Here is a 27878-nt window from a genome sequence, read left to right as displayed (position 1 = left end):
TGCTATCTGCTGCCTTCCATGCCAGATTTTCAAATAAGAAAATCCTCACATGTTGACAAATGACCAAACTATAGCTGTTTGAGTCAAATACTGATAACTACTGTGCGTGATTGCACACGACATTGCAAAATGTTACAAAATCTGTTAGGTCTTGGAGTGTGTGTTAGGCTACTTTCACACTAAATTTTAGCTTTATATCTGTAAAACTGTGTTAAAGCAGCTTTTTTATTTTCAGAGGTTGATTAGGTGTTGCGACCATCTTGAATTGAGTTGTCCCCAAAAGTTAATCAGTTATAGACGTACATCCTATAATTATTTTCTGCTAATTTTATTAAAATGTGTTCAGTAGTTCATGAAGTATTTTGCTAATAAGCAGGCAACGTTGACTCCAGTAGTTAATGCCAAAGTTTTAAACAGAGATCTTGTGCTATCTGGAGCTCTATGAGTATGTGGTTGGGAATGATTTTCAGCTACCACCACGCCGAAGTTTAGGCTAATAAATATAAAACTGACTGAGTTAAACCAATTTGTGTTTTTGATGGTTGTTCAGCTGTGGCAGCCATCTTGAAACAAGTTGACTCCAAGAAATAATCAGTTTTAGATTTACATCCAGTGATTACTTTCTGAGAGTTTCATTAAAACCTGTTCACACACACAGTTACATTACATTATCACCCGTCTTTTGGTGGCAGACAATGTAAAATGAGTCAGTAATGGAGGAAATGAGAACTAGTTGAATACAATACTGTTTTCATCAGTAATTACAACAGTTTAATTTTAACAAGTAAACCGGTCTTTATACAAATATCTAATATAAATGTAGACAAACAGTCAGCAGCCGAGCTTGGTGAAAGAGGTGGTGCTAGATCTGCTTCATTTCATGTTTGGTTACAGGTTGTTCAAACAGAGCAAAGATGTTATCTCCACTGGGAAATTACAGCAGCCAGGTAAATGTGGAGAGAAACCTTTTTAGAGTGACAGATCCACATTAAACTGCAAACTTTGCACCTCCTGACACAGTAATGGAAACACAGATTCGCTCCCTTCCTCTAATGTAGCAAAGTGACATTTTGTTTTCACCAATTTACAAGTCACGTTGCAGTTGCTTGTTTGTACATACAGTATTTCCAGAAAGTTGTTTTGTATTTGATTTATGTGGTCAAACCAGTTGAGCTCCTCTGAGAGGCGTGTGTCTTTGTGTAACCTTGGCAAACTCTTTATGCAAAGAATTCCCTTATTATTGTGGAGCAAAGGTATGTGAGTTGTTAAGAAAAAAGATGATAAACATGCTAGTAAAGACAGTAAAGTGCAAACCACAAGAGAATTTAACATTTATTGTTAGTAAATTAGCTCTGAGGAGCTTGGTTTTAGTGATTTGTGTTTTGTTTTTTGTTTTTTTAAAAGGCTTATGGACTTTAACCCATTTGGTTTGTGTTGGTTACTCTGTAATGAGGATCAGAACAGGAAGTGACAGGAATATGTGAGACTCAATCACAGACAAAAAAAAAGGAGGGGGTGAGAAACTAGGCAGAAAAGGGCGTGGGTCATCTCATGAGTCAGGACTCTGACGAGAGCTATGTGGTGCAGTATTCACATGACTCACACGTTACAGGTTACTTTTACAAGGTGTCATGAGCCTGACAACCAGTGGATATATACTCTTTGGAAGAGCTTGTTTATGGATTTGTCAGCTCTGTAAGTAATCGAAATCATACTTTAATGAGCTCACTTGTATAATGTAATAATACTGTTTTATCCATTCTGTTTTTCACTTCTGCTGATTGTGTTTTAAGGTGTTATAGTACGTGTTTTAGGTGGCTTTGTGAACCTAATAAATGACAAAGTTACTTTTAGACAGACAAATCTGTTGGATATACTATTTATTAAAATTGTATGTGTTATTAAATGTACTAAAAGCAAATAAGTCACTTTAATCTCTTCTTTGCCAGGCTTTAATTAGAGGTGAAACCTTGGAAGCAGCGTTGTCTCAGCCCACTGCCTTACATGCCAGTTTACATGATGCAGAAAACTATGCACTTGTTCGACTAGGCTGTCACGTTCCACCTGAACAAGAAACGTGCCGAAAAATGCTGTAAGAGTCCCGCAGTTCTCTGAAGCAGAATGTTTTCCCCTGAATGGATCTGGTGCCTCTTACTGGCTCTGTATGGGTCGGCCTGGAGTTTGAACATTTCTAAATATGACGGCAAAACAATCATTTGCTCGCAGGTACTGTATAAAGACCACACTCAAAATTCACTGTGCTGCATACAGGATGGAATATTTTTAGTGGCAGTCTGCACGTTTTAATTTCCTTTTAGTATTGCCTTAGCCTTAGCCTGACCTGACATTTAATTTCTTTAAGTACTTTATACTCAAAATTTAATTAAAAACTGATAGAATAGCCATTTGCCAGCTTGTCACAGAATGAGTCTTGCATGAAGAACAGTAAATATTTGCTGTCTATTCAGTTCCTTGGGTGAAATGTACTCCTCTCTCTCTTTTATTGTCTGTTTTCAAGGGTCTTTCCGACTGCACTATAAAGAATGTTCTTTTTCAAGCAAACAGCACGGTTGACATTCAGAAGCTTCAACCAGATTTTAAGCTCTGCTGTGAGAAGGAAACACTATGTACGCTGTGTCTGGACATAGAGATGGAGCTCTACATTCCTCTGGATAAAGACTTGGAGGATGAAGATCAGTCTGGTGGTGATGAAGATGACAAGGAGACAATGAATGAAAAAAGTAGGTTGATTAAACTTACTATAATCTGAGTCAACTCAGAGTTTTATGTTTTGCTTGTAGGGAATCCACTGAAAAGTGACTTCTTTGTCTTTATTCTTGCGTCAATGTTCAGTATGACAAGAACCACCTTGTGAGATGTAGAAAATTGGTCCAATCACAGAGAGAATGTGTCCTGATCTTAGTGTGAAAACAACTTGGTTCAGTCTGCATTGCTTGTGTAAATGGAGGGTTAAACTAATTCTGTGTGAATACTTTGCTGCCTAAAATCCATCCATCCGTTCGTCCGTCCATCTTCAACAACTTTTCAAAGTTTGGGTCTAGGAGGCAGCAACTCAAGGAGAGAAACCCAAACACCCATATTCTCAGCAACACTCTCCAGCTCTTCCTACAGAATCCTAATGTGTTCCCAGGCCAGAAAATACAAACCCAATATAAACCCACTGAGGCATGACGTAGCAAGCACGAGCTGTGCTGTCCAGGTTTACGACTGATGAGCAAAAAGACCCCAACAATGTAGAATATAGATGTAGATTGGGAAATGTACCAAAATTCTGACCAGTTAATGCAAACAATTAAAATATCAACAAGTTGTTGGGCACATACGTAGGTGGTGTCCACAAAAGTTTGTTATAATCTCAGGCAAATGCTGGCAGAAAGGTGTTTGGCACAGAGACATCAGTTACTCACAGAAACTGCAGGAGCCTTAGGATCACTATCGTGTGACCTGCATGTTGCTACATATTTACATATTTCTTTTTAATTTGTTTACTTTTATAAAAAAAAATCGGTTTAACTTCACAGGTAAGCCCGTCACAGAAATCTTGAGCTCGTATCCCCCTTCCACCTCGCCTGCACTGGAGCATGTCGAGTGAAATTAACAGAAACAGCATGATCAGTGAAAGCACAAATGACTTTACTGTCTTTCTTACCCAGCTTTACAGCTGCAGTGGGCCCTGATGATAAATTCATCCTTTTTGTCAAGGCACACAGTGTGACGGGTCTATAAACCCTCTCTCTGGACTGAGCTCAGCCTCCCTACAGATGAAACTCACTTAGGCAGCCTGAAATTATCCACATCTTCTCACTTCTGACTAGGTGAGAGTTAGAATGTAGATGGACCGGTAAATTGAGAACTTTGCCTTTTGGCTCAGCTCCGTCTTGCCCACAACAGACTGCTGCAGCAGCCTCATTACTGCAGACAAAGCTGCAATCTGTGGTTCCAACTTGCCATCACTCATGAACAAGGCACAGAGATATTTGAACTCACTTGCATGAGGCAGAGATTTGTTCCCAACCCTGAGGGAACATTCCACGTTTTTGGTTTAGTTTAGTTTCCTTTTCATGACTTACGTTCGTTGTCTGTACTTTTAATTGTTTGTTTTTTAATGTCTTGATTGTATTTCCTTCTTCTGCTTCATTTAGAGTTTGGTTTAATTCTTGTTTTGTGTTAAAACAGTGTGTTCTTATGTTCTGTCAGTTTTGTTAGTAATCATCTCACCTGCTATAAATCTAGTTATTATCCCCTCTCAGTACATGCGATCCCTGGTTATCACTTGCTTCTTGTCAGATTTACGTGTGTGTTTCTGTGTCTTGGTATGTGTTTATTTGTGTCTGTAATCCTTGGATTTCAGTTTGCGCCTGTACATTTTTCTTTTTCTTTTTAATATTTGTCTGCCACCACATAATTGCCTCCAGATCTGAACCTGCATTTGTGTCTTTTCAAACATCTTTTATCTCTAATGTCACCATGGTGACAAAACATTAAAAAATGACAGGTATCAATGTTTATGTGAATGTTTAAAAGTAATGTGTGATGTGTTTAAGAGTATTTTTTAACATATCAGTTTTCCAGTTCATTTTTAGCCTAACCTCTGCTGTGCTTTTTTTTTTGTTGCAATAGCTTCTGTGACTGTGTGTTACGCAGTAGCCATGAGTTTATCCGCATGCAAGAAGGTGGAGTTTACAGTCAATTATACAGCTCTTGCTCAACATAACCTGGCCAAGGTACTGTTAGTTTCCATGTACTCTGTACTGCTGATAAATTGCCTTGTCTCATAAAGTCTGTATATGTTTGTTCTCTCCAGGTGTCCATGGTGATCACTGAATCAGATGGGGTTTCCTTCGGCAGTCAAATATTCATTTTAACCAATCCAGTTCAAATACTTCAAGCGCCTTCTTTAGATCAAGGTATGGTTGTGATCACAAACACCTGTTTCATCTACTTTAGTTATAATTTTAAATTACCTCAGAGCACCAAACACAGTTCAGTGAAGAGGTTTCAGTGTCATAAAGACAAACACAATGAATCGTTTGGAGTGAGCTTTTTATGACAGGTCATTACATGTACAGTATTATGATTATGACGCACATTCCTATTTGTCCACAGTGTGCTCCCAGGATCGGTGGAAACACCTAACAGAATGTCAAGGTAAAGAAAAGATTTAAAAACAAGAACAGGAAAAAGATTCCAGTCATAGTTGTAATCTTTAGTTTCCTTCGTGCCATATTTGTCCTGGGAAAAAATAAAGAACTAAACATTATACTTTCCTCTTTTCAGTGCCAACAATCAATATTATTTTAAATGAACAAACAAATCGGATGGAGCTTCACTTTGAGGGTGAGAATAGGACCCTTCCTTCTTTGTGTGTCCAGTATGAACTCGAAGGATGCTGTCGGGTAAGTGCTTTCAGTTTAAATATGTACAGTAATAAGATATTTTTCTAGAAATATAAGGTACAAAATGTTCTTATATGTTTTAACTAAGTAAAAAGAACAACAAATAATACCAAGCAAAAATACTATATTTTAAAAAACTAAGGCACATATCAGACTGACTAAATATAAGTTTGTTTAAGCAGCATAAATATATTGTTCTCTTTTGTTTTTGTTTTTTGGTAAACTTGTCATATACAGGTTAACAAACTCAAAATTTACATATTTATGTTTTTTTCTCTGCAAATTGTATCAAAGTAAAACTGATGGAGGCCATATATACTGCTGGGTAGTTTAGATGATTTTTAGATGGGGTGGCACAGTGGTGTAGTGGTTAGAGCTGTTGCCTCCCAGCTAGAAGGTTGACCTGGGGCCTTTCTGGGTGGAGTTTGCATGTTCTCCCTGTGCACAAGTGGGTTTACTCTGGGTACTCCAGTTTCCTCCAACAGACCAAAAAAATGCATGTTAGGTTAGTTGGTAACTCTTAAAATTGTCCCTATGTGAGAGTGTGAATGGTTGTTTGACTCTATGTTGCCCTGTGATGGACTTGCGACCTGTCCACACTGTCTTAGCGTGATTGCTGGAGAAGCTAGATGAGTTAGATGAATTAGAGGGGAATCCTGTCATTAGTAATTATCTAGCCGCACCTAAAAGCTCACTAATTATGATGGTTATATGCAAAAATAAACGATTGCCGCAGGTAATCATGCCAAAGTTTTTAACAAAGATTTTACATCTGTAAGTGCTCAGAGTATGTGTTAGATATGACTCTCAGCAACCACCACACCAAAGCTGAGCTCAATATCTGTAAGACTGATTGGGTTATATCCACTTTTGAGTTTGTTAAGGTCGATTAGCTGTGGCGGCCATCTTGAACTGAGTTGACTTGATGTATCAGCTGTAGATCAAATGATTGGATCTACAAATCTTAAGAGTTTTATTAAAATTCTTCCAGTAGTTAATTAAATGCCTTGCTAACAGATAAACATGCACAGACAGAAACAGGCAGTTACATGATTGCCCACCTTTCATTGCGGCAGGCAACAAAGTGTAAAAGCATCACTTTTTATTTATTCGAGGCTTAGGCACTGATTGTGTTGGCTACAGGTGCTTGTTTTAGAGGTTAGTACTTATGAAGAATGTCATTGTTGTTATTACTGTCATATCAGTCTTAAATGATTTGTTGAAATAAAAACAAATCACTGGAAAATAACAAAACAGCTCTCTAAAGTTATGCAAACACAAATACACACCCATAAGTGCTTTGCTGTCCTAATGCTTTTGTTTAATCAACACAAGCTCAAAATGTTATGCAGTTTTAAAGATATTCTGAACTGAATACTAGTTTTTTTTAATGCTTTGAAGGCTTTAAATTTTTAATTCAAAATTTTAATTATTTTTTTTCCAAGGCCATATTTTGTTGTGTTATTATTTGAGGAAGCTCACACAGCAGCAGACTGAGCAGACCTAAGAAGGCCATGATCATACCCAACCCTCCATATACTCTGTGAAATATTGACTTAAGTCTGGCTATCACACGTAAACCCGACCAACCCATAATTAAGGCAACAAACAGTAAGAGAGAGAAATGTCATTCACCCCCCAATCAAATAAGGAAAGAAAAAACAAAAACATTTGACTTATAGTCCTGTACTGGATAAAATGTACATTTAAGTGATATTATAAATGTATTTGGGGTAGGGTAACTACTGTACTGTATGCCTGCTATACCCCACACTACACTATTGATTTTCCTTGAAGTAATTGTTTGTTTGTTTTTTAGAAATTGGACCAGATATCCATCCCACTGGATTCTGTGGCCTCTTGCATTTGTCTCCAGGTAGCGTCACTCTTATGCCTTTCAGCTGAAACATCAACTGTCTCATTCAGAAGGATATGCTGATATGTGTGTTTTTATGCGCCACAGGCATGGTATGATCCGAGTTTGAGGCGCACACTTCAGTGCCCCTTCAAAGGCAAAGGTCAGAATTCAAACATCTCTTTCTCAGCAGAATATTTCAAATTTCTTTTACAACACGTAGATGTTAGTCAAGCTTCGATATGTCTTGAGCCATGTTGAATTTCTCTATTCATTTCAGAACCACCGCGTTATTTACAAGAGAACATGCGGAAGAACGTGTCAGTGAACGTAAGCCTGAGCAAAATGAGCGACGGAAACACGATGCTGGTGTGGAACCTGTCTGCCCCCTGCAGGCTGGAGGGGGAAGTGCAGCTCTTCTACAAAAGGCAGTGCAACGAAATAAAAAACATGCAACAGCTCTCTAATGGCACATGGAAGCAAAACATTAAGGGACTTTGGGTAAGAACAGGCTACATATGGAGTCTATTTCCCTTCAGCATTACTTTGTTTTTCTCTGAACCCTGCAACAAATAAAATATCACATTACATACTGCTAAACAAGCACTTAACATACAGAAAAAGTATCCCAGTTCTTAAAGTTTTCTACACCCTATTGTTGGAATTTTTAAACAAGATATCAGATAGGTTTTTTGCTTGTGTAACAAAAAAAACTGCATTATTGCAGTGATCTTGTGCATTATTTTATACCTTTTATTAATTCAGCTGGAGATAATTGGTATATTATAATTAGCAGGGTCCAGCTGCACAGCAATAATTTCCAATTTTCTCCCTTTAGGAAAGAGAAGGTGCCTTTGAAAACATCAATGAACGGTTTTCCCAGTGTGTCATGGTAAAAGATTGTAAAATTCCCCTGACATTCACATATATTTGAACTTAAAAAGTAAAGACGAATAACTCAGCTGTGTTTATTTATTTGTGCAGGTGAAAATAAATGAAATGAAATTCGGTCCATTCTGCGCCAATGACTGTAAGTATGAAAAAGTTTATGATTAACAGAGCTGATTTTGGGCAGGGCAGAGTATGTTCTGAGTATTTCATAAAGGGGGATTTCTGTTTTGCTTTTTGCAGCCGGCAGATGGCGCTGGAGTCTCCTGGTTGTCGGTGTTATGCTGCTAGTTTGTTTGACTGTGCTCATGATTTATTTCCTTCATGACTTTGTCAAGAGTAAGTTTTCCTTGTGTTTTCCCATTCGGTGTTAAAAGTGTAAGAATTTGTTTTTAAAAAAGCACACAGTACGTGAAAAAGGCACCACTGAGTCTACTTTTTGGTGCATCTAGTAACCAGTCCATGACAAAAGATGAATTGTTTGCTGGTTGGAATTCCCCAAAGCACATCCAACAAAAGCTCTTTTCTTTCATTCTTCCTGTGAATTTCATTATGTCTACTAGAACTTGGACTAATTTTTTCAGCATATGTAGTTTAAAATTAGGTGTTCAAATAAAGATACTCTATGTACTCTTGTTGTAAATCTGATAAGCTGTCAGTTATATTTACTTGTGACGTTCTGACTTTTATAGAATGGGTGTGGAGCTGGCATCATGGAGGATTTGTGAAGAGTGAGTTCTTTCTTTTAAACCTGTGTGAAAATAATATATGAATTCACAATACATGACATCTCTGACTCTTGGTTTTCCATTTTAAGTTGGCATAAAGGGTCATGTGGTGCTGCTGAGTCCCCCAGATGAGGATGTTGATGTTTCAGAGTCAGTTAATCAGCTGGGATCCCTTCTCTGCAGCCAGGGCTTCAGTGTGTCTGTGGACCAGTGGAGCAGGAAGGACCAGTGCTCCCAGGGACCTCTGCTGTGGCTGTACTCGCAGCTGCAGAAGCTGGACAACATGGGCGGCCGAGTTGTGCTTGTTTTGACCCAGAAAACCTGTGAAAGAACAGAAGAGTGGACCCAGTTAAACAGAGATGGAGAAGTGGAGAACCCACAGCAGTTGAAGTCTCCATACTCTGACTTGTTTTCTGCATCACTGTTCCTCATTCATGAACACAAGCAGCTGGGCAGGGCGGCTGAAATCTTTGTTCTGGTGAACTTTGACTCCAACCAACAGCACAGAAGTAATAAGAGTCTACCAGAGCTGCTTCGGGGTCTGCCTCTGTTTCACCTCCCCTCTCAGACTCGGTCGCTCCTCGCTGAGCTGACTGTTGCAGAAACAAAGATGAGCCCCAGCAGAAGGACACGGATAGGATGGAGGTGAAAACCTAAACCTGACGGAGGGAAAAGACTAATGTAATGTCATCATGTAAATAATTTGAGAATGAAAGTTTGCATCTCCTGAACAATACTGTGGCAGAGTAAAGGATATGCTGAATGCAAACGGAATGGGATGAAGAAGAGACACTTTGACTCCAGTTATTTTAAATCAAGAGAAATCTTGATAAACAGAAAAGTATTTTCTAAAACAGCTGGGTGGTTAATTTTTCTGAAAACCCATATGCGTAGCTGCACAAATGAAGCAGCATTGAAGCAGCACAAAACATTAAATTGAAAATGAATCTGTATACAATAATTATTATTTAAAGAAGAAAATGTTTGTCTCTAGAATAGAAAAAATACAGGATATTCTGATCATGTTTATCAGTTTCTTATCAGTATTGTGCTTTTCTTGAGAATAATTAACTTTAAATGTCAATATTGTAACAAGTTTTGTTTTGTATGCACTTATCCAGTTATATGTATCCACCCTAAGGGAATAGGTTGGATCTTTTGTAGTGAGGTTTTGTTAGAAGGCTGTGATAGGTAATATCTTAGGTATCGCTCTTTGAAGAATCTTAGTTGGAGAACGTTCTGACCGGATTGACAAGCTCACAGCTAGTAACAGACCAGCCCAGAATAAAGCTGATTGCAGTTGTCTTAAAGGAACTTACTGCAAGGTCATGAAGATTGGTCCCCCAAAAAAAGTAAAGTAAGAAACTAAATTCTGCACTATATTTATCTCATATAGGTGGGGAATGTGTCCTTAAATTAAAAATGTGTAAGCTAAATTTGTTACCCAGTGCCAACTACCTTGTGTGGTAGCTAAACTGACTGAACAGCAATGGTGACATCCATGGAAGAGTTGTTTGGGATTGAGAAGTCTATTTTGATGTGTTGGTACAAATTTAAGCTCATATTTGTTAAGTAAAGTATTCTGATAAGTTTCTAAAACAAACTAAATGAAAACAGACTTCTAAACATTTGAAGCACTAGGTATAAATTGAGATTTGAATTATAAATGCTCTGGGTGTTTGACTGGAGTTGAAACAACGTTCATATAGTGGTCCATAAAGTTTGTATTTTATGCACTTTTACATCAAAATCAGTTTTGTACTGCATGGTTATTCAGGCAAAAGTATTATGATTTTCCTGCTGAAAGTCCTCTTTGCTGCACCAAAAGTGCTGCAGCTAACTTCTGCTATTGTTTGAATGTCCAGATAATGACCAGAATGTAAATTATAATATGAACTGGAGAGGAATGTAAAGGTTGATTAAACAGTGTTTGCGTGAGCCACTATTAAATTTTTAGGTTAGGATTTTTCTTTTTCAGATGGCAGCAGTCTGCTTCTGTATTGGTCCCACCTAAACTAGCTATCCATTAGTTTGTCATTTGGTCAGACTTAAACTGTTTCTCTAAACATTAATTGTTCAAAACCTTTGCACAGAAGATTCAAAAGATCCGAACTACCCCTTTAACACAGTCCACACCCGGCTATAAATACGTTTTCCGCCCATTGAAGCCGTGATTGGCCGCCTGTCAGTGTTGAACGGCGGATCTTATTGGTTCAACCCAGTGTCAGTTCACCACCTCAGGGATGTGCTTCTTGTGTGTTCCAATACCTCCCAGAGGGGCGGTGTTCTCCTGTGTGCTTGAACACCGCAAGCCCCGCTCGCTCGGGAGGTTTTTTAATTTGCAGTTTCCAATCAAACGGAGGCAGTTCCTTCAACAAGTGTCGGCACTTGACTTAAAGTGAACAAATACTTTTCAGTTTACACCCCGGAGACGCGGAGGTAAACACACACCAAATTATCCTCAGGGGGTTGCTTTTAAATTCACTTTGCTGGACGGGTTCAGTGTCAAGTTTACAGCGTGTTGATACTTTTTTAGTTTGAAGCCTGAACGCAGCTGTGACACACAGCTCTTCTTTGTACATTACTTACTTAGGGAGCCACATTTGTAGTCAGCAAACAGTTCTGCAAAGTGTTTATGTCGTAAAAAGTTGTTGAGATGAAGAATTAGAATTAAGCAAATGCTATATTTTAACAATGTGTTGCAATAAGTATTATTAAAACTAAGAATTAAAGACTCCTAATGTAAAAGTCGGGTTTGCCAACTACGTTAAGAAGTATTGTAATTGTGTAAATGGTGTTGGTACAGCTTATTCTAACAATTTTTTTGTGTGGTGGCTTCTTTTTAAATGAGTGTTTGTGCTTTTTTAGCAGATGTAAAACATTGAAATGGGAACTGGATGTGTACTGAAGTAAAAATATATCAGTTTTCCTTGAAATGCAGTGAAGTATTAAGACTGTAAAAGTGCATGAAGGATAAATATTCAAATAATGTCCTAATGAACAGACAGATCTCACATCATCCCTCCTAGCTCATCAAAACAATCAGCTGTTCTCACACATTGCTTTTAGGATGATGGCTAATTGTTCTGGGTTGTCTTGAATGTACAGGGTTTTTTTTTTTTTTGGAGACTTCTTATACACATGTCCGTTTATTCTGTGCCCGATTCCTAATAAACAACATTTGCAAACATCATTGGTCAATAATGTGCTTGGTTTTTTTCTTTTTTCTTTAGGATTGTAAATTAGTAGCATGAGCGAGAGTGTGCCTGGAGTGGTCGGCCCTGTTTTGCAGGACGCTGACAGCTTGTTTCTTCTGGTCAGATGGGGCTGAGGTGGTGCAACCTGCTGCTGTGGAGTCTGCTGGCTGTCCAGGTGCACAGCTGTCCAGATGCTTGCAGCAAGTGTTCGGGGCCAGAAAGTGACGACTGTGAAGAGTGCCGACCTGGATGGACTCTTCATAATTACACTTGTGTTGGTAATGCTTGCAGAGCCGTTTGCACTGGGCTGAACAGCATATTAGCTACATGACATGCGGCATCAGACAGTAAATGTATTTATTTGATCTGTTTTAGACATTGATGAATGCGGCACCGATCTGGGTAACTGTTTGACGAACAGTTACTGCTTAAACACACAAGGATCCTTTGAGTGCAGAGGTCAGTATGGCGGTGATAGAAAATATAGAAACATCTCAACAAACCTAGCAGAAATGTAACAGAAATTAAATAATTCCTGATGCTTTTCTCTTCATATTTTTGCTATTTGTGATAGATACGAATACAATGTGGTGTGTCAGTAAAATCAGTTTCTGGTTTGTCAGGTTGTGATGTGGCCTGTGAGGGCTGTATGGGTAGTGGACCAGCTCGCTGCAGAAAGTGTGCTCCTGGATACAGACTGACAGGCTCCAAATGTTTAGGTAATTACAAATGATAAAAAGAAGAACAATTGTGTGTGTTATTTGTATGTTTCATGGTGTAATAATATTCATGTCTTTGGTTTGCTCAGACGTAGATGAATGTAGTGACATGGTGCTCGCGTGTCATGGTCTGGATGAGATTTGCGTCAACACGGAAGGCTCGTTCCACTGTGACTGCGCTGACGGCTTCATCCGAAAGAACAGTGTGTGTGTGAAGACACAGCTGCCCAGTGAGTGCAGTTTATTGATGGTTATGAATGCTTACAAACCGAGAAAAGAAAATTTACCCCCCCTCCTCTGTCTCCCCCTGCAGGTGTTCAGGAGAAAGGTCTGTTTGAGGATATCCAGGATGACGAACTGGGGGTGCTGCAGCAAATGTTTTTTGGGGTGGTGCTTTGTGCTCTGGCCACACTTGCAGCCAAGGGAGATCTGGTCTTCACAACCGTGTTTATCGGAGCAGCGGCAGCCATGGCAGGTTACTGGCTCTCCGAGAGAGGGGATCGTCTGATGAACAGCTTCCTAAAGGGGCGTTAAAACTTCACACTTTTACTCAAAATGCATACCTAACAGCAGACACGTGGACCACTGCTTGCTTAGGAATTAAAGTGAAATCAGCAGCTGCAGGGCAGAATAATCCCTATTGTGGCTAATGGCAGTCTAAAAAAGTAGAGTTGTATAATGTTGGAGATGCAGCTGAATGAACAAGCAGAATAGCGAAAAACTTGTCATACAGTACCTTCAAACACTTCAAACAAATTACAACAAGTTAATATACATCTTTTTATTTAGTCTTTTGTTGCTGCAGTTGTTTTATGATTATCTCTATACTTAAAGGCTTAAACTAACTAAAAAGCTTTAAAGTCCTGTTTTTAAATTGTGAATATTAAGGAGAAGATGCTGTTCAGGGACACGTTCCCATTCACAGCATTTGTGCATTTTACTGTGTGAAAATAAATGGATACAAGCACACTTATACCCAAGTTGTTTATATAAAATAGAATTTTCTTGAACCACTATAAAATTCTTGAAGTTGCCTGTTTTAAAATGGCAACAATCACTTTATTTTGGCCTTGCTTAGACTAGTAGTTAGCTCATTAATCCAGTCAAAATTAAACTCTGCGATTCTTCAAAGAGCTATCTACTACAGGTAAGATATAGATGTGCATAACCATTCCACAGTCATGTTCTACAAAGCATTTCAGTGGATCTGCATGCTCAAATAAAAACTACACACTCTGTTTTTACACTTTGGAGTCTCTTTTGTTGTTATTCTAGACAGCAGGCAATGTTATTAATGTGTAATGTTTTTACATAATTTATCAACAATGACTGTAAATTATCTGAAACTTAATCCTTCTACAAACAAAGACAGTTAAAGCAACTTGTTTGTCTGAAAACACGGTGGTAAAGGTGGAACTGTGTTCGAATTGGGGCAGAGAATCAGCAACAAAGACAGAAAGAAAGTCACCTTTATTTGATGGATATAAACAAGCTGGCCAACACTCAATAGTAGTATTCTGATACAGCACAGACAATAGCAAACTGGGGCACTGAGGACAGCCTCCTATAGTTAAAAAAAAGCAAACAAAACGTTACTTATTATCCATGCGTCATTCAAAACTTGCTCAGTCTCACTTTTTTTTTCTTCAGGGACATGTTGATAAAGTGTTTTTTTAAATAGAATTTTCTCTTTTAAATTCATAACAAATATACACACGCACACACACAAACACACCCGCGCACGCACACAACTCTCTTTTCTGAATACAACCCCCCACCCCACCAAAGAAACATGCTGCACTCTCACAAAACTGCACAGGCTGTCTACTAAGGGGACACAGTAAGTGAGACACACGTCAGTCTCGAACACGACATCACACCGTCACAATGCACAATGCAGATGCAGCTAATGGACGAGGGATGATGCTTGGTGCTGGAGACGCTCACGTTCACACGAATGATCATTCAGCATGCTGGACACACATTGAGTTAGTTCCTAGCTCTTTTTACTGTACAGCTCAAAACATTTACTTTTACAAATAGTACAGTCTCAAACTGGCATATTAAATAAGCGGAAATGATAGAAAAAATAAAGCTTAACTTAAAAAAAATGAGTACTAAAAAATAAATAAATAAAAACGCAACATTTGCTCTGTCAAACAAAAGTATTTCTGGCATTGGTCACAGTGATTTGTTTGATCGAAAGTTTTCAGCAACCAAAAAATAAATAAAACTTGTTTACAGCAATAAGGAGAAAGTGAGCGATAGGCTTTTTTCTTCCTTTTACGTCTTTTAAAGGCCTTTTAAAAATGAGTGGTGAATCTACATGCTTTTCTACCACAGCTGCTTCTAGGCACAGATGAAGCCTTTACTTCTTTTACTTTGACACAAACTAAGTGCGATTCTCTCTTTCACTATTAGGATAAGTCTTTAGTTTAAGCCCAGATAAGCAGCCCCTGTTTCTAAGCTTTAGTGTCTCTTTAGCGTTTCTTTTTTTGTCATTTTTGACACAACAGTAGAGAAATCACTCTGCATAGAGAACAGGAGATTATCCACATTATCATCACCTTCAGTTGGCACATAATGTAAAAGTCAGCATGCATGGGCACAATTACAATGTTCTGTGTTGTCTACCATGTAAATCATGTATGCTATGGTAGGAAAACTCCCTACTTCAAGTATTCAGTAGATAAGGACCTGAAAATGGAGTCTTTGTTCTCCACCACGCCCTGATGGTGAAGTTAGAGGATTTTTGCTCCTCTGTCTGTTTGCATTGTCTTTCCTTTAAAAAAATAAAAATAAAAAAGTAAATACAAACAGGTTCTTGACTCTTGGTCAGTGACAGGGGTTGTTATTATGGGAAGCAGACGTGTGAAGATGACTTTTGATTTGTGGAGTAGGGGTAGATTTAAAGACGTACACAACACCCAATACTTGACACACAGGCACCGTGAGGATAGAGGGAGGAAGAGGGGATTAGTAACAGTCTGATTCTTTTTTTTTTTTTCCCATAATACTGTAACACCATGTGTTAGTTTCACTTAATCAGCTGCCACAGTCACGTACATCACCACCTCTTTTCACAGGACAACAACAACAAAAACACACAAAGGAAATGCATCCAGACAGAGTCACTGAAACCTCGTGTTGGAGGATGTTTTGATCGTCCTCATTCACAAGTGCAAGCAGACAGAATCTCACTGCTACCTGTGTGAGCTACAAAATACAAAGCAACTTGTTTCTGCTTTTAAAGTTGTCACCACAGGCCAAGTGGTCTTCAACTGAGTTGTTCTGACATTAAAAGGGATAGTTCAAACGTTTTGAAGTGGGGTTCTGCCAAAACACTCTGAACATTTAATATCCTACCTGTTACGAATAGCTCTTTGAACGGCCTCCGTTTGGAGAAATTGAGTTTATTTTGACAGGATTGACAAACTAACAGCTAGCCTGAGAGGGGTAAAGATCAAAAATTTCATAGAGGTTCATGCAAACACTATTTATTACAATCTTTACACCACTGTCAAGTCTGAATTACATGATTATTCCAGAGGAAATATTATGATATTTCTACTGGAAATGCAGTACCTCAGACTAGATTGGAAGTTCTGCAATTTGTACTTGAGAATAACCACAAAATTCTAGGTAAATAACAGAAATATGAAACTGACAATGTGGCAAATGTATATAAAATAGTGTTTGCATAAACCACTGATTTTTTCACGATTAGAGTTGTTTTGAAAGAGCAGAAATTCACTTTGGTCTTGGCTTTGTTTGGACTTGCTGTTAGCTCGTCAATCCTTTTTCTCCAAACGGAGGTTGTTCAAAATGCTTTCAACAATTGGTTATAAACTTTCCACAGAACCCCACTTTAAAAAACTGAACTTTCCCTTTATTAAGAAAGGAATGTAATCATATCATCTTTTCCATACTATCCATAATTGTGGATACACCTTTAAATGTACCTTATACTGCTGCTCTAAAGCTCTTTATTTGGACTGTCCTGCATTTTCAGACAAGGAATGTTAACTTGGTGCTGAAGGGTTTTCTCACAGCATAGATGAAACTCTCTACATAAACATCTCTGACCTACAGCCAGTTAGAAAAATAACTATAAAGGAGGGAAAAAAAATCATATCTTGTCAGTTTGAAACATTTTTTTTACCACATATAGACACACTCTATAGATTTCTCTCTATATGTATAATATATGCATATCTATCTTATGTATACATACTTTACGAGGCACAGGCCACTTTGTTAAGAAGGAGAAAACGAGTCACTATGTGTGGGGGAGGTCACACAGACTACTGCTGGAAGAGAACAAGGGAGAGGAGAGCAGGACCTTAACTGTAGTTCAGATTTTAGAAACATCTACTGGACTCTTCCACCACATCATAGTCTACTACAATGCGTATTGTAATATTTCTCAAGGGAAATGTGTGTGATTCTTGTTAACTTTGTTCACAAACCCCCACTGTCGAACTGTATGTACAAATAAGTCTTTTACAGTTGTTTATGAAGCCCGTTGTGGAATCAAATCCCTCATCTGTAAAAGGACTAAAAGATGCTCCGGTTAGGTCTTCTGATACCATTTAGTTTGAGCACCAGCAGAAGCACCATTAGGAAAAAATTCCTGCAACACAGAGGAGGTGCATAGTCTCATAAAATCATAATAATCTGATGACCATTTTCTTGGTCGCTCTGATTGGATAATTAATAATTACACTGATTCAAATACACATGGATAATTTAAAAAAAAAACATCCCCTCTATGTTGATAGAGGGGATGGACATCTGCATAGATTGATTTTTATGTGACTACTTTTGATTGAAGTGAGAGGTAACATGAATAAAAGGATGCTGATAAGAGCCACAGCTTTAAGGTTTAGACCTAAAGCCAAGAGGGCTTGTGCTGCCAAGGAAGGAGCAGAGGTGCTCCCATCAGTTAGCCAAAAGTACTTCCTTGTGCCAACAAGAAATGGCAACAGAAAACCTAAAATGACTGAAATATGAGGACACCATCACAATAACAAATGCTCAAGATGACATCATTAATGGATGGAAGGTCATGGAGGATGTGTGAAAGTGTAATTATCAGTCCCTGTGTCCCACGAAAGATAAATACAGCTCATTGATCATTTAAATAGCACACTGAGAGTCATGAGAGCTACATGAAGGGGTCAGATGTCATCACAGGGGTCAGGAAGGCAGCGACGATGGAGGAAACAGGACAGCGTCAGGCCGAGGAGCCAATCAGAGCCTGAAGAGTGAGTCAGGCAGGTAAAACAGTCAAAGGAAGCAGGATAATTGAAAGAATTCTGGGCTGGCAGAGACTGTCAGGAGATCTCAGCTGGGAGGATGATGAGGTTTCATTCAGCAGGCGACCGACAGGTGAGGTGACTTCTCTGTGACCTCTGTTTCCATGGTGATCAGCTCTGTCAAAGCAACAGTTTGACACACAGACCGTCCGTCTCTCCATCCTTGTGGATCGTTTGTGAACGAAGAGGAACATGCTCTTCCTGTTAAGTCAAATCGAAGGTCCCATGGCACCTTGTGAAAAACATAGAAACAGTGTTAGATGCAGCTTGGAAAGAAAATAATCCCCCAAATTAATCTTTTGTGCTTTTATTACCTGCTCAGCTGTCAGTCCCAATGCAGAATCTGCACACCTGTGTACCTCCTCTTCTTCCCCAAAAAGAAAAAGACAACAAAACAAAAAAGCAAAGGTCCCACTGTTTCCAAGTACTGATTCACTGAAGGTAATAAAGGTTTAACTGGGTGGTGTGTTAACATCATGGGATGGCCGTGCTCCTCCAGTAGTGACTGAATCATCTGAATGCAAGAAACAACAAAATTATGTCAGGCTTAAGAAGGATGGACAAATTAGGTTAAGAACTAGGAAAGAAGCTTATCTTACCCCTCTAAACAACTTTGGTTGTCAGAGCTATGCCCAAATGCCCTCCTCGTCATCCTGTGAGTAAAGAAGAATCCGTGAACACAAACCCAGCTGATATCATACATTACATTTCAATTTTAAATTCTTGATCATCAAGAGTTGATGTGTAAGCAGCATGTTTTTGTAGTAAATGCAATGATTGCGGCTGTTTTAAATGTACTTTATATATAATTTACACACAGCCAGTAGATAAATATAAAGGATTAAAAGGAATTCATGGAAGAATAGGGGGGGGAATGATGTTTCGTGTATTCAAGTTTTGTTTGTGCATTTTATAGACTTGATTTTTTAAATTTAGATTTTAATTGATGTCAGATCAACTAAAAATATGCTGAAATAAAATTCTGTATAAATTTTGTGTGCCAAAAGCCAAAAAAGTGACGAGGGATTAATTATTTTAAACATTATACACTTATCATGCACTCAAGTGTTACCCCAAAAAAAAAAAAGAAAAAAAACCAACTAATTCAAAACATTAAGTTAAAAAAAATTATGCAACAATTAACAATTGAAGCAAGATGTTTGTGACTTTGCTAATTATTTTCTTGTTTTCTCTTTGTGTTTTTTAGGTCATAGAGACATTATTCAGCCTTATTAAAGATTTTTGAAATGACACTTTTCTATGACACTTAATAACAATAATGACCTGGTCTGGGGAGGGGCGGTGGCCTGCATGTGGGGGTCCTCGGACCGGCCCTCCTCGATGGTGGGGGGATGGATGACGTGGATGCTGGGTAAGGTGCGGGTGCTGAGGATGCTGAGGATGCTGAGGATGCTGAGGATGAGGATGTTGGGGATGTGGTCCTGGTTGGGGGGGGGCATGTGGGTGCTGAGGGTGAGGGTGCTGAGGAGGGGGATGTCCATGAGGCGGCACGTGCTGGGGGTGCTGTTGGTGGGAGTGCTGAGGCTGTGGGGGGCGGGGGTGTTGTTGGTGCTGGGGAAGCGGCTGAGGGTGCTGAGGGTACTGTGGCTGTGGTTGCTGCGGATGTGGGTGCTGTGGCTGAGCCTGTGGGTGCTGCATGTGCTGTGGGTGCTGTGGGTGTGGGGCGTGTGGATACAGAGACTGCTGGGCATGAGCGGGGTGGGGGTACTGGGGCTGGGGCTGAGGCTGAGCATGCGGGGCCTGCGGCTGGTGGTGAGGAGCATGGGGATGGTATGGCTCGTCCTCGTAGTTGTCGGCTATCAGCTTCATTCTGCTTTGAGTCTGTGGCAAAAAGAAACTGGTTAGTGCCTCACAATTAACAACTCTTATAAATAACATTTTTTTACACAAAAAAAGGAAAATCAAGTTACTGAGACACCAAATTACATGTTGTAATATAATCTAACCATATAACAAACACTGAGGCTTACAGTTTAGTTTCAGAATCATGTCTTTAGTAATATAGAAAGGACTGTATTGTTTTTGTTTAGTAAGTAAAACTTATTTTACTTACACCAAACAGCCAACCTACAGAGACCACTATTCTTTACTAGAAGATGCTTTCTTGCAAATATGTACTGTACTTCTGTTACTTTTTAATTTCGAATTTATTGTGTTTTTCAGAATTAATGCAACAATAACACAGAAGCAGCTTTAAAAGTTCCTTCTATCCTGCAGAGCATTAATTTGCAGTAGTATATAAGATTTAAGCCTCGGCTGCAGTAAGTCTATAACTGAGTTATTATAAAATAACATAAAGTTTCTACTTTGAGATGCAGTAGGCCTCAAGAATTATTGCCACTCTGCTGATTTAAACAGGCTTTAAACCTACTGCAGTTTTTAATCTGAAGTGGTCTCTGTGCAGAAACATAAAAAAATAGGAAAACTGCTTCACTCAACAAAAAAATGACTTTACTGCCTGCAATACATTTATCTGCATTGTTTAAAGGGTTAAAGTCAGCTTCCAGGACAGACAGCAAAGAATAAAATCTTTGGATTTGCTTTTAGAGCAGTTTTTGTTCAGTATTGCCACGTGTCTGTACTCGTTATTATTCTTTACCAGAGAACAGACCAGTAGCTAAAACCCTTTGCAGAAGTTCTTTTGTGGATGCCCAGAAAGCATTCATTTCTACTCTACTGAAAAAATATGACCACATGCTCCCCAAACCAACTCTCAGTGTGGTCTAATTATACTGAGTGGATTCACACCAACGTAATCATGGCTTAGAAATCAAAAACCCTCAAGCCACACAATAACCACTTAAAAGAAATAACACAGAGCTGTAAAATTTGCATCTGTCAAGTGGTGGGATGTTTTCAGTTCAACATTGAGCTCTTGAAGTTGATTTAATATACAAGCTGCAATATTAGGGAAAGTGGCAAAAAGTGATGAAATAGCTGACTGACTGCTGCAGCTACATCCTTATTTTTTACTAACAATGGTTGGTAGTCGTGAAGACAGAGCAGCAGCACTAACATGTTGTTTGAGCTGGTGCATCAGTTTGTCCCGCTCCCTCTTCAGGGCCAGCACCTCCTCCTGGGTCTTCTTTTTATTGGAGGCAGACAGCTCCAGCAGTGCAATATTAGCATCCTTCTCACTGATGGCTGCCAGCAAAGCTTGTTGTCTAAAAGAAAATAAATTAAAAAGAAAAAAACCAAATCAATGTTCAATACAGTCCAAAACTCCTTTTAACTGAGCAGCTTCTGTGCATGAAATTATGCAGAGCAACACAGACCAGTGGTTGAGAAGATAATGATGTCAACAACTGTTTTAAGTAAAAGCGACAATGTTGATTCGACTTAACACAGCATTTGCTTAAAAAGCTGGAAAATGTTTTAGTTTGAATTGTTTCAGATGGCAGACTCTAGCCTCTTGAATGTATTTACTACATTAAATAAAATAGAGACTCTGATCTTGATAGAGAAACCTTAATGAATTACTTATACGTGCAAAGTATTACATGCTGGATTTACACATTAATCACAAATTCATGAAGTCCCCATCTCTCTGGAAAACATTCTAGGATTGGAACGACTAAAGGTTTTGTCCCGTTTAGAGTTCAAATTTTTATTGAAATATATAAAACCCATTTTCCTCGTACATTAACTTTCTGCAAACACACAAAAACAAGCACACATGCTCGTCTTCACTGCAAAACCATGACATGATTTACTTCATATTTCAATTTATACAATAATTTGACTCCATTAACTTTTAGTTTGACTTCCTGATTCTTCAAACTGAATCTGTTCTGACTACTGTCTACTGCAGGTAAGATGCTGGCTCCTCATAAATGCCATACAAATCCCTGCTTTAAACATGACAAACTATTATTTAGGAGACAAAAGCTGAAACAAAGTGTCCCAAAGTGAATCCTGAACTGCTTGCCTTAATGTTATTATAGTTTAAGAAAAGAAATTGTAATGCATCAAATAAAGTGAAAATATAGGTTTTTTTTTTGTTTCAGACCGGCAAGAATACTAACTTCATTTCCAGGATCTCCTCCAGCTGTTTCCTGCGTTCTTGTCTCATGTTGGTTAGGTGGGTGTCCCTCTCTTGTAAAGACTGCTGCGTGGAGGAGAGACGCTGCTTGGTGGCGTCTAGCTCCTGCCTTGTCCTTTCCAGCGTGTTCATCAGCTCCTCCAGCTGACCCATAACAAGCATTATGTGGAAACAAATTTTAAAACACACTAGTTTATTATAAAACTTACTTCATCCATTCATCATCAGTGAAATTTGTTTCCTAGCAGTAAAATAAAACTTCACCTTTAAGTGGTGGCCGCTGTCTAAAGAGCTCTCCTTACGAAGGTCCTGTCCTAAACCCTTCTTGTCCCCTTGTGGTCCCAGTTTGATGTTTGGAGCCTTCTTAGTCTGATCTTTACCTCCTTGCCTGTAATGTCACACAATTTAAAACCCATTATGTTAAGAGCATTTTGAACAACCATGTCTCAAGCTAGAACCAGCCATGATATCAGCAGGGCAGCAACAAAGCATGAGAATCACTCATGAATTGAGCCTCATGTCATTGTTGAGGTAGCGTTTAGGTTTTAGTGTGAGAACTAGGGTAGGTACAGATAGGTTACAGGGAAAGCAGGGAAATTACTTACCTGGGAGCTAAACTGCAGATGGGTAGAGAAAAAAAGGTAGAAGACAAGATGACGGACACGTGAGGAAAACATTGGAAGCAAGAAACAAAAGCACACAGAAAAAATAAATATATAAAAAAGTGTTAGAACCCAAAAAAATAGAACATAAAAAACCACTACAATAAAACAATGATACCCAGAAGAGATCACGCTGTGCTGTGATTATCAAACAACATGAGAGACTACAGACACGCCTGTGACAGTCGCTGCTCTGCAGGCTGACGCAGCTAATGCAGAATGCACCTTCTTTGAAAAAAAACTTGGATTGATTGTGCATCTGCTGCCAAGCCCAGGAGTGGCAGACATGCAGTCAGACAAGCAAAGAACAGCAGGGAAAAACATGAGGGCAGGAGGGCAGCAAAGAGTGCTGAGCAAAAAGGAGGGGAAGCAATCAGTGGTTTGATCAAGTGGGCGACGAAGGAATTAATAAGTTGTTAATGCAGGGGTTGATCAACAAAGGAGGCCTGACTGAACTAACAGACCAGAACAAGGATTCAGTCCAGAGCCTACCTACTACACTGCCTCACACTGATCATGCAGGTCTTTTCAATCATTTCCTTTAGTGTTTGGTGGAGTAAGCTCGGCAGGGCATGTGGGACAAGCTGGTAGGATAAGGAGGGAGGTAGAAACTGGAAGAGACAATCTGATAAGAGATGAGCTGACTGGTGAGGTTAATGGGATGAAAAAGTTAACCAGGAGGATTTATGTACAAGGATGTGAACTGCACCTGAGATGTTTGGTGAGGTGGACAGATGGGTGGAATAAGCCAAGGGAGGGGGAGTGGTACACCCATGGCAGGATGAGACATTGCTTCAAAAACAGATAAAGCAACAAGAAGATTCAACAAATAGCAAACACAACAGAAATATGTGTGAATGTGGCTGCAAGTGTTAGACCAAAAGGAACTACGTACTGTATCCTCAAATAATATGAAAAAGTTCAAACTAGGCATGGACCAGTTTTTAGTTTCAATGTACATTATTGTGTTAAAACATCACGATGTCAAAACCACTAAAGTTTTTGGTCAAATTGTTCCAATGGTTTAAATTCTTCTGAGTGAGATGCCAGAGACAGTGTTTTTTTGTTATATAAAACAAACGGTAGTGCTCTCCCTCCCCCACCTGTTTCTGCGAGCTGTCAGTCAGCTGTATATGATGGCCAAAGGAGGAAAAGGAGTAATGTTCTATGTAATAAGAAAGTTTACTTTAGAACTTTAACTACAACAAGAGTAATATTAGTAATATTAGTTTTTTTAATGCAAATATTTTTTTTATCCCATATTAATGTAACAATTCCCTTAGTATTTTTGCTCACGGTTATCTCATACTGGCTCATGCCTAGTTGGAACAATCACACCAAGGTCTACAGAAAATCACCTGCCAATAGTACAGAATAAATATGGTTATTGGCATTGATCATTCACAATTTGTACAAGTGCAGTTTTTGACAAGGATATGAGTTATAGCTGACAGCATGAGTAGTAAAATTTGTTGCTGCATCCCCTGGTGTGATTCATTTGACTTTATCATGCGTCATTACCCATACAGACAACACAGAGCACCATCTGCTGCTCAGAAAGCACCACAAAATATACGCCTGCTTAGACATACAATTAAAATGGGATGAGTTGATGCGATGTACTTAAAATCCAAACTATAAACCATGAACAAAAAAATGTAATTTAAATTACAACTTTAAATTTATGAATATGTGTGATTTATGTATAATTTTCTAATTTACTGAACTGTAATGTGTTAAGTTATAAAGCAAAATGTTTGATGATCTACAGTATTTATCAAAATCTACATGTAGGATAAAATCTCTCCTGCATACAAATCTAAACACACATTCATTGGAACAAACAAACATGCAAGTTGGTAAAAGGTTTCTATGAAGCAGAAGCAGACAGTAACAAATGTGTGCAAAAGAACAAGAAGGCAAACTTGAATGCAGGGATCTTTGTATCATGTGCAGGAGTTTGTAAAGACAACAGGGACTGTAAATGGAGTCTGTCACTTTAATACAAAGAGGCAGGTATGCTACAGCAGGCAGACAGATGAAACCAGATGCAGTTGCAGCAGGCGCAGTCAACAACTTTAACCACGCAGCCGAGCTGAAGTGCCAGGGCAGAGCACTCACTTTCCCAGGAAATCCCACACCATGCCCCCTATCTGCTGGGGGGCGGCAGACACAGAAGGGAGCGGGTCAGAGGGAGCTCTGCCACCGGGACGAGGGGTAGGGCGATGGAAGGTGGAAGGAGGGCTGGGTTTTTGTTTTTTTTTGTTTTTTTTTTTTTTTTTTTGGGGGGGGGGGGTTTTTTTTTTTTTTTTTTTTTTTTTTTTTTTTTTTTTTTTTTTTTTTTTTGGGGGGGGGGTTGTTTTTTTTTTTGTTTTGTTTTTTTAATTTATTTTTGGGAGATTTGCAAAGGGAGATGACGAACAGATTGAAAAATCAGGATCAGGTTTGAGAAGAAAACAGAAGGAAGACAACAAAGGTCAAAATCGATCAATGGCAGGAGGTAAGAAGGAGACAAGACAGAAAGGGAAACAGAATGAAAAAAGTGGGTAAAGATGGCAAAAAAGGACACGAACACTCCATTAATTAACACACTGCTAACAATTTAGCAAAAGACTCAGCAAAGTGACCCCTAGCATTAATTTGAAAAATCATTTATGTTTATATTTCTATTTTGGTGGGTAAGTTACTAGAGAGAAGAGCATAAAACATACATTTGTGGCTCTCCTGTAATTCAATCAATCTTTATGTCTGCTTAGTCACAGAGTGTTTCTTTTTCAGGTACATTACAAAAATCTCCTCTATCAGCCAAGTCAAAGTGCAAAACTAGTTTCACTCTGAGAGATCTGGACCATCTAAGACCCTAATCTAACTCTGGAAAAGACATCTGAGACCCAACACAGGACAGCACAATGACACCCTCATGATATCAAACTTTTAAATTACACAAACCAACAAAAAAACCAAACTAATCAGAAAGCCAGCGACTGATAAGTGTAGATAATATGGGGGAAACCTTCAGTTCTGGCAGTCAATAGGGTTGGACATGTTCTTCCCACTTGAGCAAAGTGGTAAACCAAGTTTCCCACCACACAACACAATAAATAGAGTCCATGGCATTCATCAGGCTTTAACACTCCTTAAATCTAAAACCAAATCTTCAGAGACATCATCCCAAACCGCAAAAGACCCCAAAAATCAGCTCCTTTTTTATCATGCAGGTGCTTTTAATACTGTAGCTGAACAGTGTACTATTTAACACATGAAAAAACATCCAATAAGAGCGAACTTAAACTTAAGGCAAATTTAAAATGAAGAAAAAAGACAAATGGAATTTAGGACAAACAGTGAAATACAAACTAAACTAATAGCAGAAAAAAATCAGCACAATAGCACACAAAAACACAGGAATAAAGAGCAAAAAGAAACTATTTTTCCAAAATTACTTCAAGAAAATTGATGAAAAGTACATTTTCTCGCATTATGTTATAGGCATTGAACATCCACTTCCTACTTTTCTTTTATTATATACTGTTTTGGTTATGTGCTAATTTATCCAGAGCAGAGAGGCTGGACCTTGGAAACATTACACCAAGACAAAATGTGTTACCTTTTCTAAACAGTCTGAACCGGTTACCTTTCCAGCTCAGCGATCTTCTTGTCCTTGTCATTCTTCTCTGTCTCCACCTCGCGCAGGATGTCCAGGAGTCTCTCCACTTCCGTCTGAGCTTTGGTAACTTCGTCCTTGTAGTAGCTCACTTCCTTCTCCAGCAGCTTCACTCGGTCCACGTACTCTGGGTTTGCTCTGGAGCCCGACTGCTGCTCCACCTCGTGAGCTTTCTGCAAATCACACACAAAGAGCAGACACAAACATGTGCATGCCCCCGGTGACACACTCAGTTGACACCAGAGTCAGCACATCCATGCAGAGAAGCTCAGGATTTTCTCCTGTATTTGAAGGAGGAATATACACAGTGCAGTCCGTCAGATTTACATCCTGTTTTCCTGCTCCCCGTCTTTGTGTAGAGTAAATTTTGTTGACCAGGCCATCATTACTGCTGCTGGCTCATTAGCTTTAACTGAGCTATTATTTAGCTCAGTTTAAACGGCCCTTTGAGACTCCCCCGTTATTTTGCACAATTGGTGAGTCTGCAGGATGTGTGTGTGTGTGTGTGTGCATTTGTGTGTTTTCTACAGCACTCAAGAAACAAGAGCAAGAAAGTGGAAAATAAATTAAATCGTTCAAGGAATTTCTCCCCAACTATGAAAAGCCGAGCTTTCTTTTTTGGTCATTATGAACAAATCTCAACATCATTATAAAAAAGTAAAGTCGATCACAGTGGTACACAACACCCCTGAGACAAAACACATCCACATATGTCGCAAAGTGACACAGAGCCATCCACCAAAACACTGCAGTGAACTCCACCTACAGCTGATATGAACGTTACCTGCACAACACTGAGATAAACGAGAATCCACACTGGCAACATGCAACAAGGTCATGCAAACCCACCAAAGCTGAACAGTATTTGCATTTATCAGTCAAACAAATGGAAAAGGAGCAGCAAGAGCAACTAAATGTGGTTCAGATTTCCAATCTTAAGCAAGTGCAAAAATACCTACAAATCTGAACTCCAAAAAACTGGTGGGAATAAATTTCATATATGGGCACTATGGTATAAAGCACTTTAAAATACTTTATTTATTTTAGTTTTTGTTTATAGTGTTTAGTTTCTCTAAATGTACTTTGTTCTGATTTTTTATGTTAGTCTACTTTGCTTAAACTGAAGATATGAAAAAAATTTGGCCCTAGGTTAAGTACTTTTAATTTAATTTCAAATAGTACTTTATGAGTCTCTGTGAAGAAGTTGTTTTTTGCTAGAATCTTGTAAACTGCATTTACAGGTGCTGGTCATAAAATTAGAATATCATGAAAAAGTAGATTGATTTCAGTAATTCCATTTAAAAAGTGAAACTTGTATATTATAATCATACATTACATACAAACTCATATATTTCAAATGTTTATTT

General features: G+C 38.7%; 3 protein-coding genes across 7 annotated transcripts in view; 2 read left to right on the top strand and 1 right to left on the bottom strand.

Moving 5' to 3' along the window:
- Positions 1–1553: 1553 nt before the first annotated feature.
- Positions 1554–12081, top strand: il17rc (interleukin 17 receptor C). The gene is made up of 15 exons (XM_017435491.3): positions 1554–1695; positions 1950–2226; positions 2519–2741; positions 4642–4745; positions 4826–4928; positions 5128–5169; positions 5299–5417; positions 7237–7293; positions 7381–7435; positions 7553–7773; positions 8111–8164; positions 8257–8302; positions 8404–8499; positions 8853–8891; positions 8978–12081. Exons 2-15 carry the CDS (start codon positions 2122–2124, stop codon positions 9535–9537), a joined length of 1824 nt encoding a protein of 607 aa, XP_017290980.1. The 5' UTR covers positions 1554–1695; positions 1950–2121; the 3' UTR covers positions 9538–12081.
- On the top strand, positions 11190–14059 carry LOC108247397 (protein disulfide isomerase CRELD1). Its single transcript, XM_017435492.3, has 6 exons — positions 11190–11327; positions 12210–12363; positions 12461–12544; positions 12709–12804; positions 12894–13034; positions 13118–14059. Exons 2-6 carry the CDS (start codon positions 12210–12212, stop codon positions 13336–13338), a joined length of 696 nt encoding a protein of 231 aa, XP_017290981.1. The 5' UTR covers positions 11190–11327; the 3' UTR covers positions 13339–14059.
- Positions 14060–14259: 200 nt separating this feature from the next.
- The window catches only part of erc2 (ELKS/RAB6-interacting/CAST family member 2), a 46065-nt gene continuing 32446 nt past the window's right edge, over positions 14260–27878 (bottom strand). For 4 of the 5 annotated variants that reach the window (XM_017435460.3, XM_017435462.3, XM_017435463.3 and 1 more), the window contains 9 exons: positions 26482–26684; positions 22791–22802; positions 22450–22573; positions 22169–22329; positions 21160–21307; positions 19407–19964; positions 18722–18775; positions 18437–18636; positions 14260–18354 (listed from right to left, as the gene is read on the bottom strand). In XM_017435460.3, coding sequence (XP_017290949.1) covers positions 18749–18775; positions 19407–19964; positions 21160–21307; positions 22169–22329; positions 22450–22573; positions 22791–22802; positions 26482–26684 — 1233 coding nt within the window. In that variant the 3' untranslated portion in view covers positions 14260–18354; positions 18437–18636; positions 18722–18748. The remainder of the gene's footprint in view (positions 18355–18436; positions 18637–18721; positions 18776–19406; positions 19965–21159; positions 21308–22168; positions 22330–22449; positions 22574–22790; positions 22803–26481; positions 26685–27878) is intronic. The other variant, XM_017435461.3, reaches the window with a different exon arrangement.

Source organism: Kryptolebias marmoratus, linkage group LG4 (assembly GCF_001649575.2).
Source record: "Kryptolebias marmoratus isolate JLee-2015 linkage group LG4, ASM164957v2, whole genome shotgun sequence".
NCBI lineage: Eukaryota > Metazoa > Chordata > Actinopteri > Cyprinodontiformes > Rivulidae > Kryptolebias > Kryptolebias marmoratus.
The sequence above is the reverse complement of the archived record's forward strand: the minus strand, read 5'-3'. Positions and strand labels throughout refer to the sequence as shown.

What these genes read in the sequence shown, in the direction of transcription:
- LOC108247397 (XM_017435492.3), top strand. Translation starts at nt 12,210, where the DNA reads ATGGGGCTGAGGTGGTGCAACCTGCTGCTGTGGAGTCTGCTGGCTGTC. An exon ending in TCATAATTACACTTGTGTTG is followed by an intron (nt 12,364 to 12,460) that starts GTAATGCTTGCA and finishes GATCTGTTTTAG; the next exon opens with ACATTGATGAATGCGGCACC. An exon ending in AGGATCCTTTGAGTGCAGAG is followed by an intron (nt 12,545 to 12,708) that starts GTCAGTATGGCG and finishes CTGGTTTGTCAG; the next exon opens with GTTGTGATGTGGCCTGTGAG.
- il17rc (XM_017435491.3), top strand. Translation starts at nt 2,122, where the DNA reads ATGTTTTCCCCTGAATGGATCTGGTGCCTCTTACTGGCTCTGTATGGG. An exon ending in GGTTTTCCCAGTGTGTCATG is followed by an intron (nt 8,165 to 8,256) that starts GTAAAAGATTGT and finishes TTATTTGTGCAG; the next exon opens with GTGAAAATAAATGAAATGAA. An exon ending in TCCATTCTGCGCCAATGACT is followed by an intron (nt 8,303 to 8,403) that starts GTAAGTATGAAA and finishes TGCTTTTTGCAG; the next exon opens with CCGGCAGATGGCGCTGGAGT.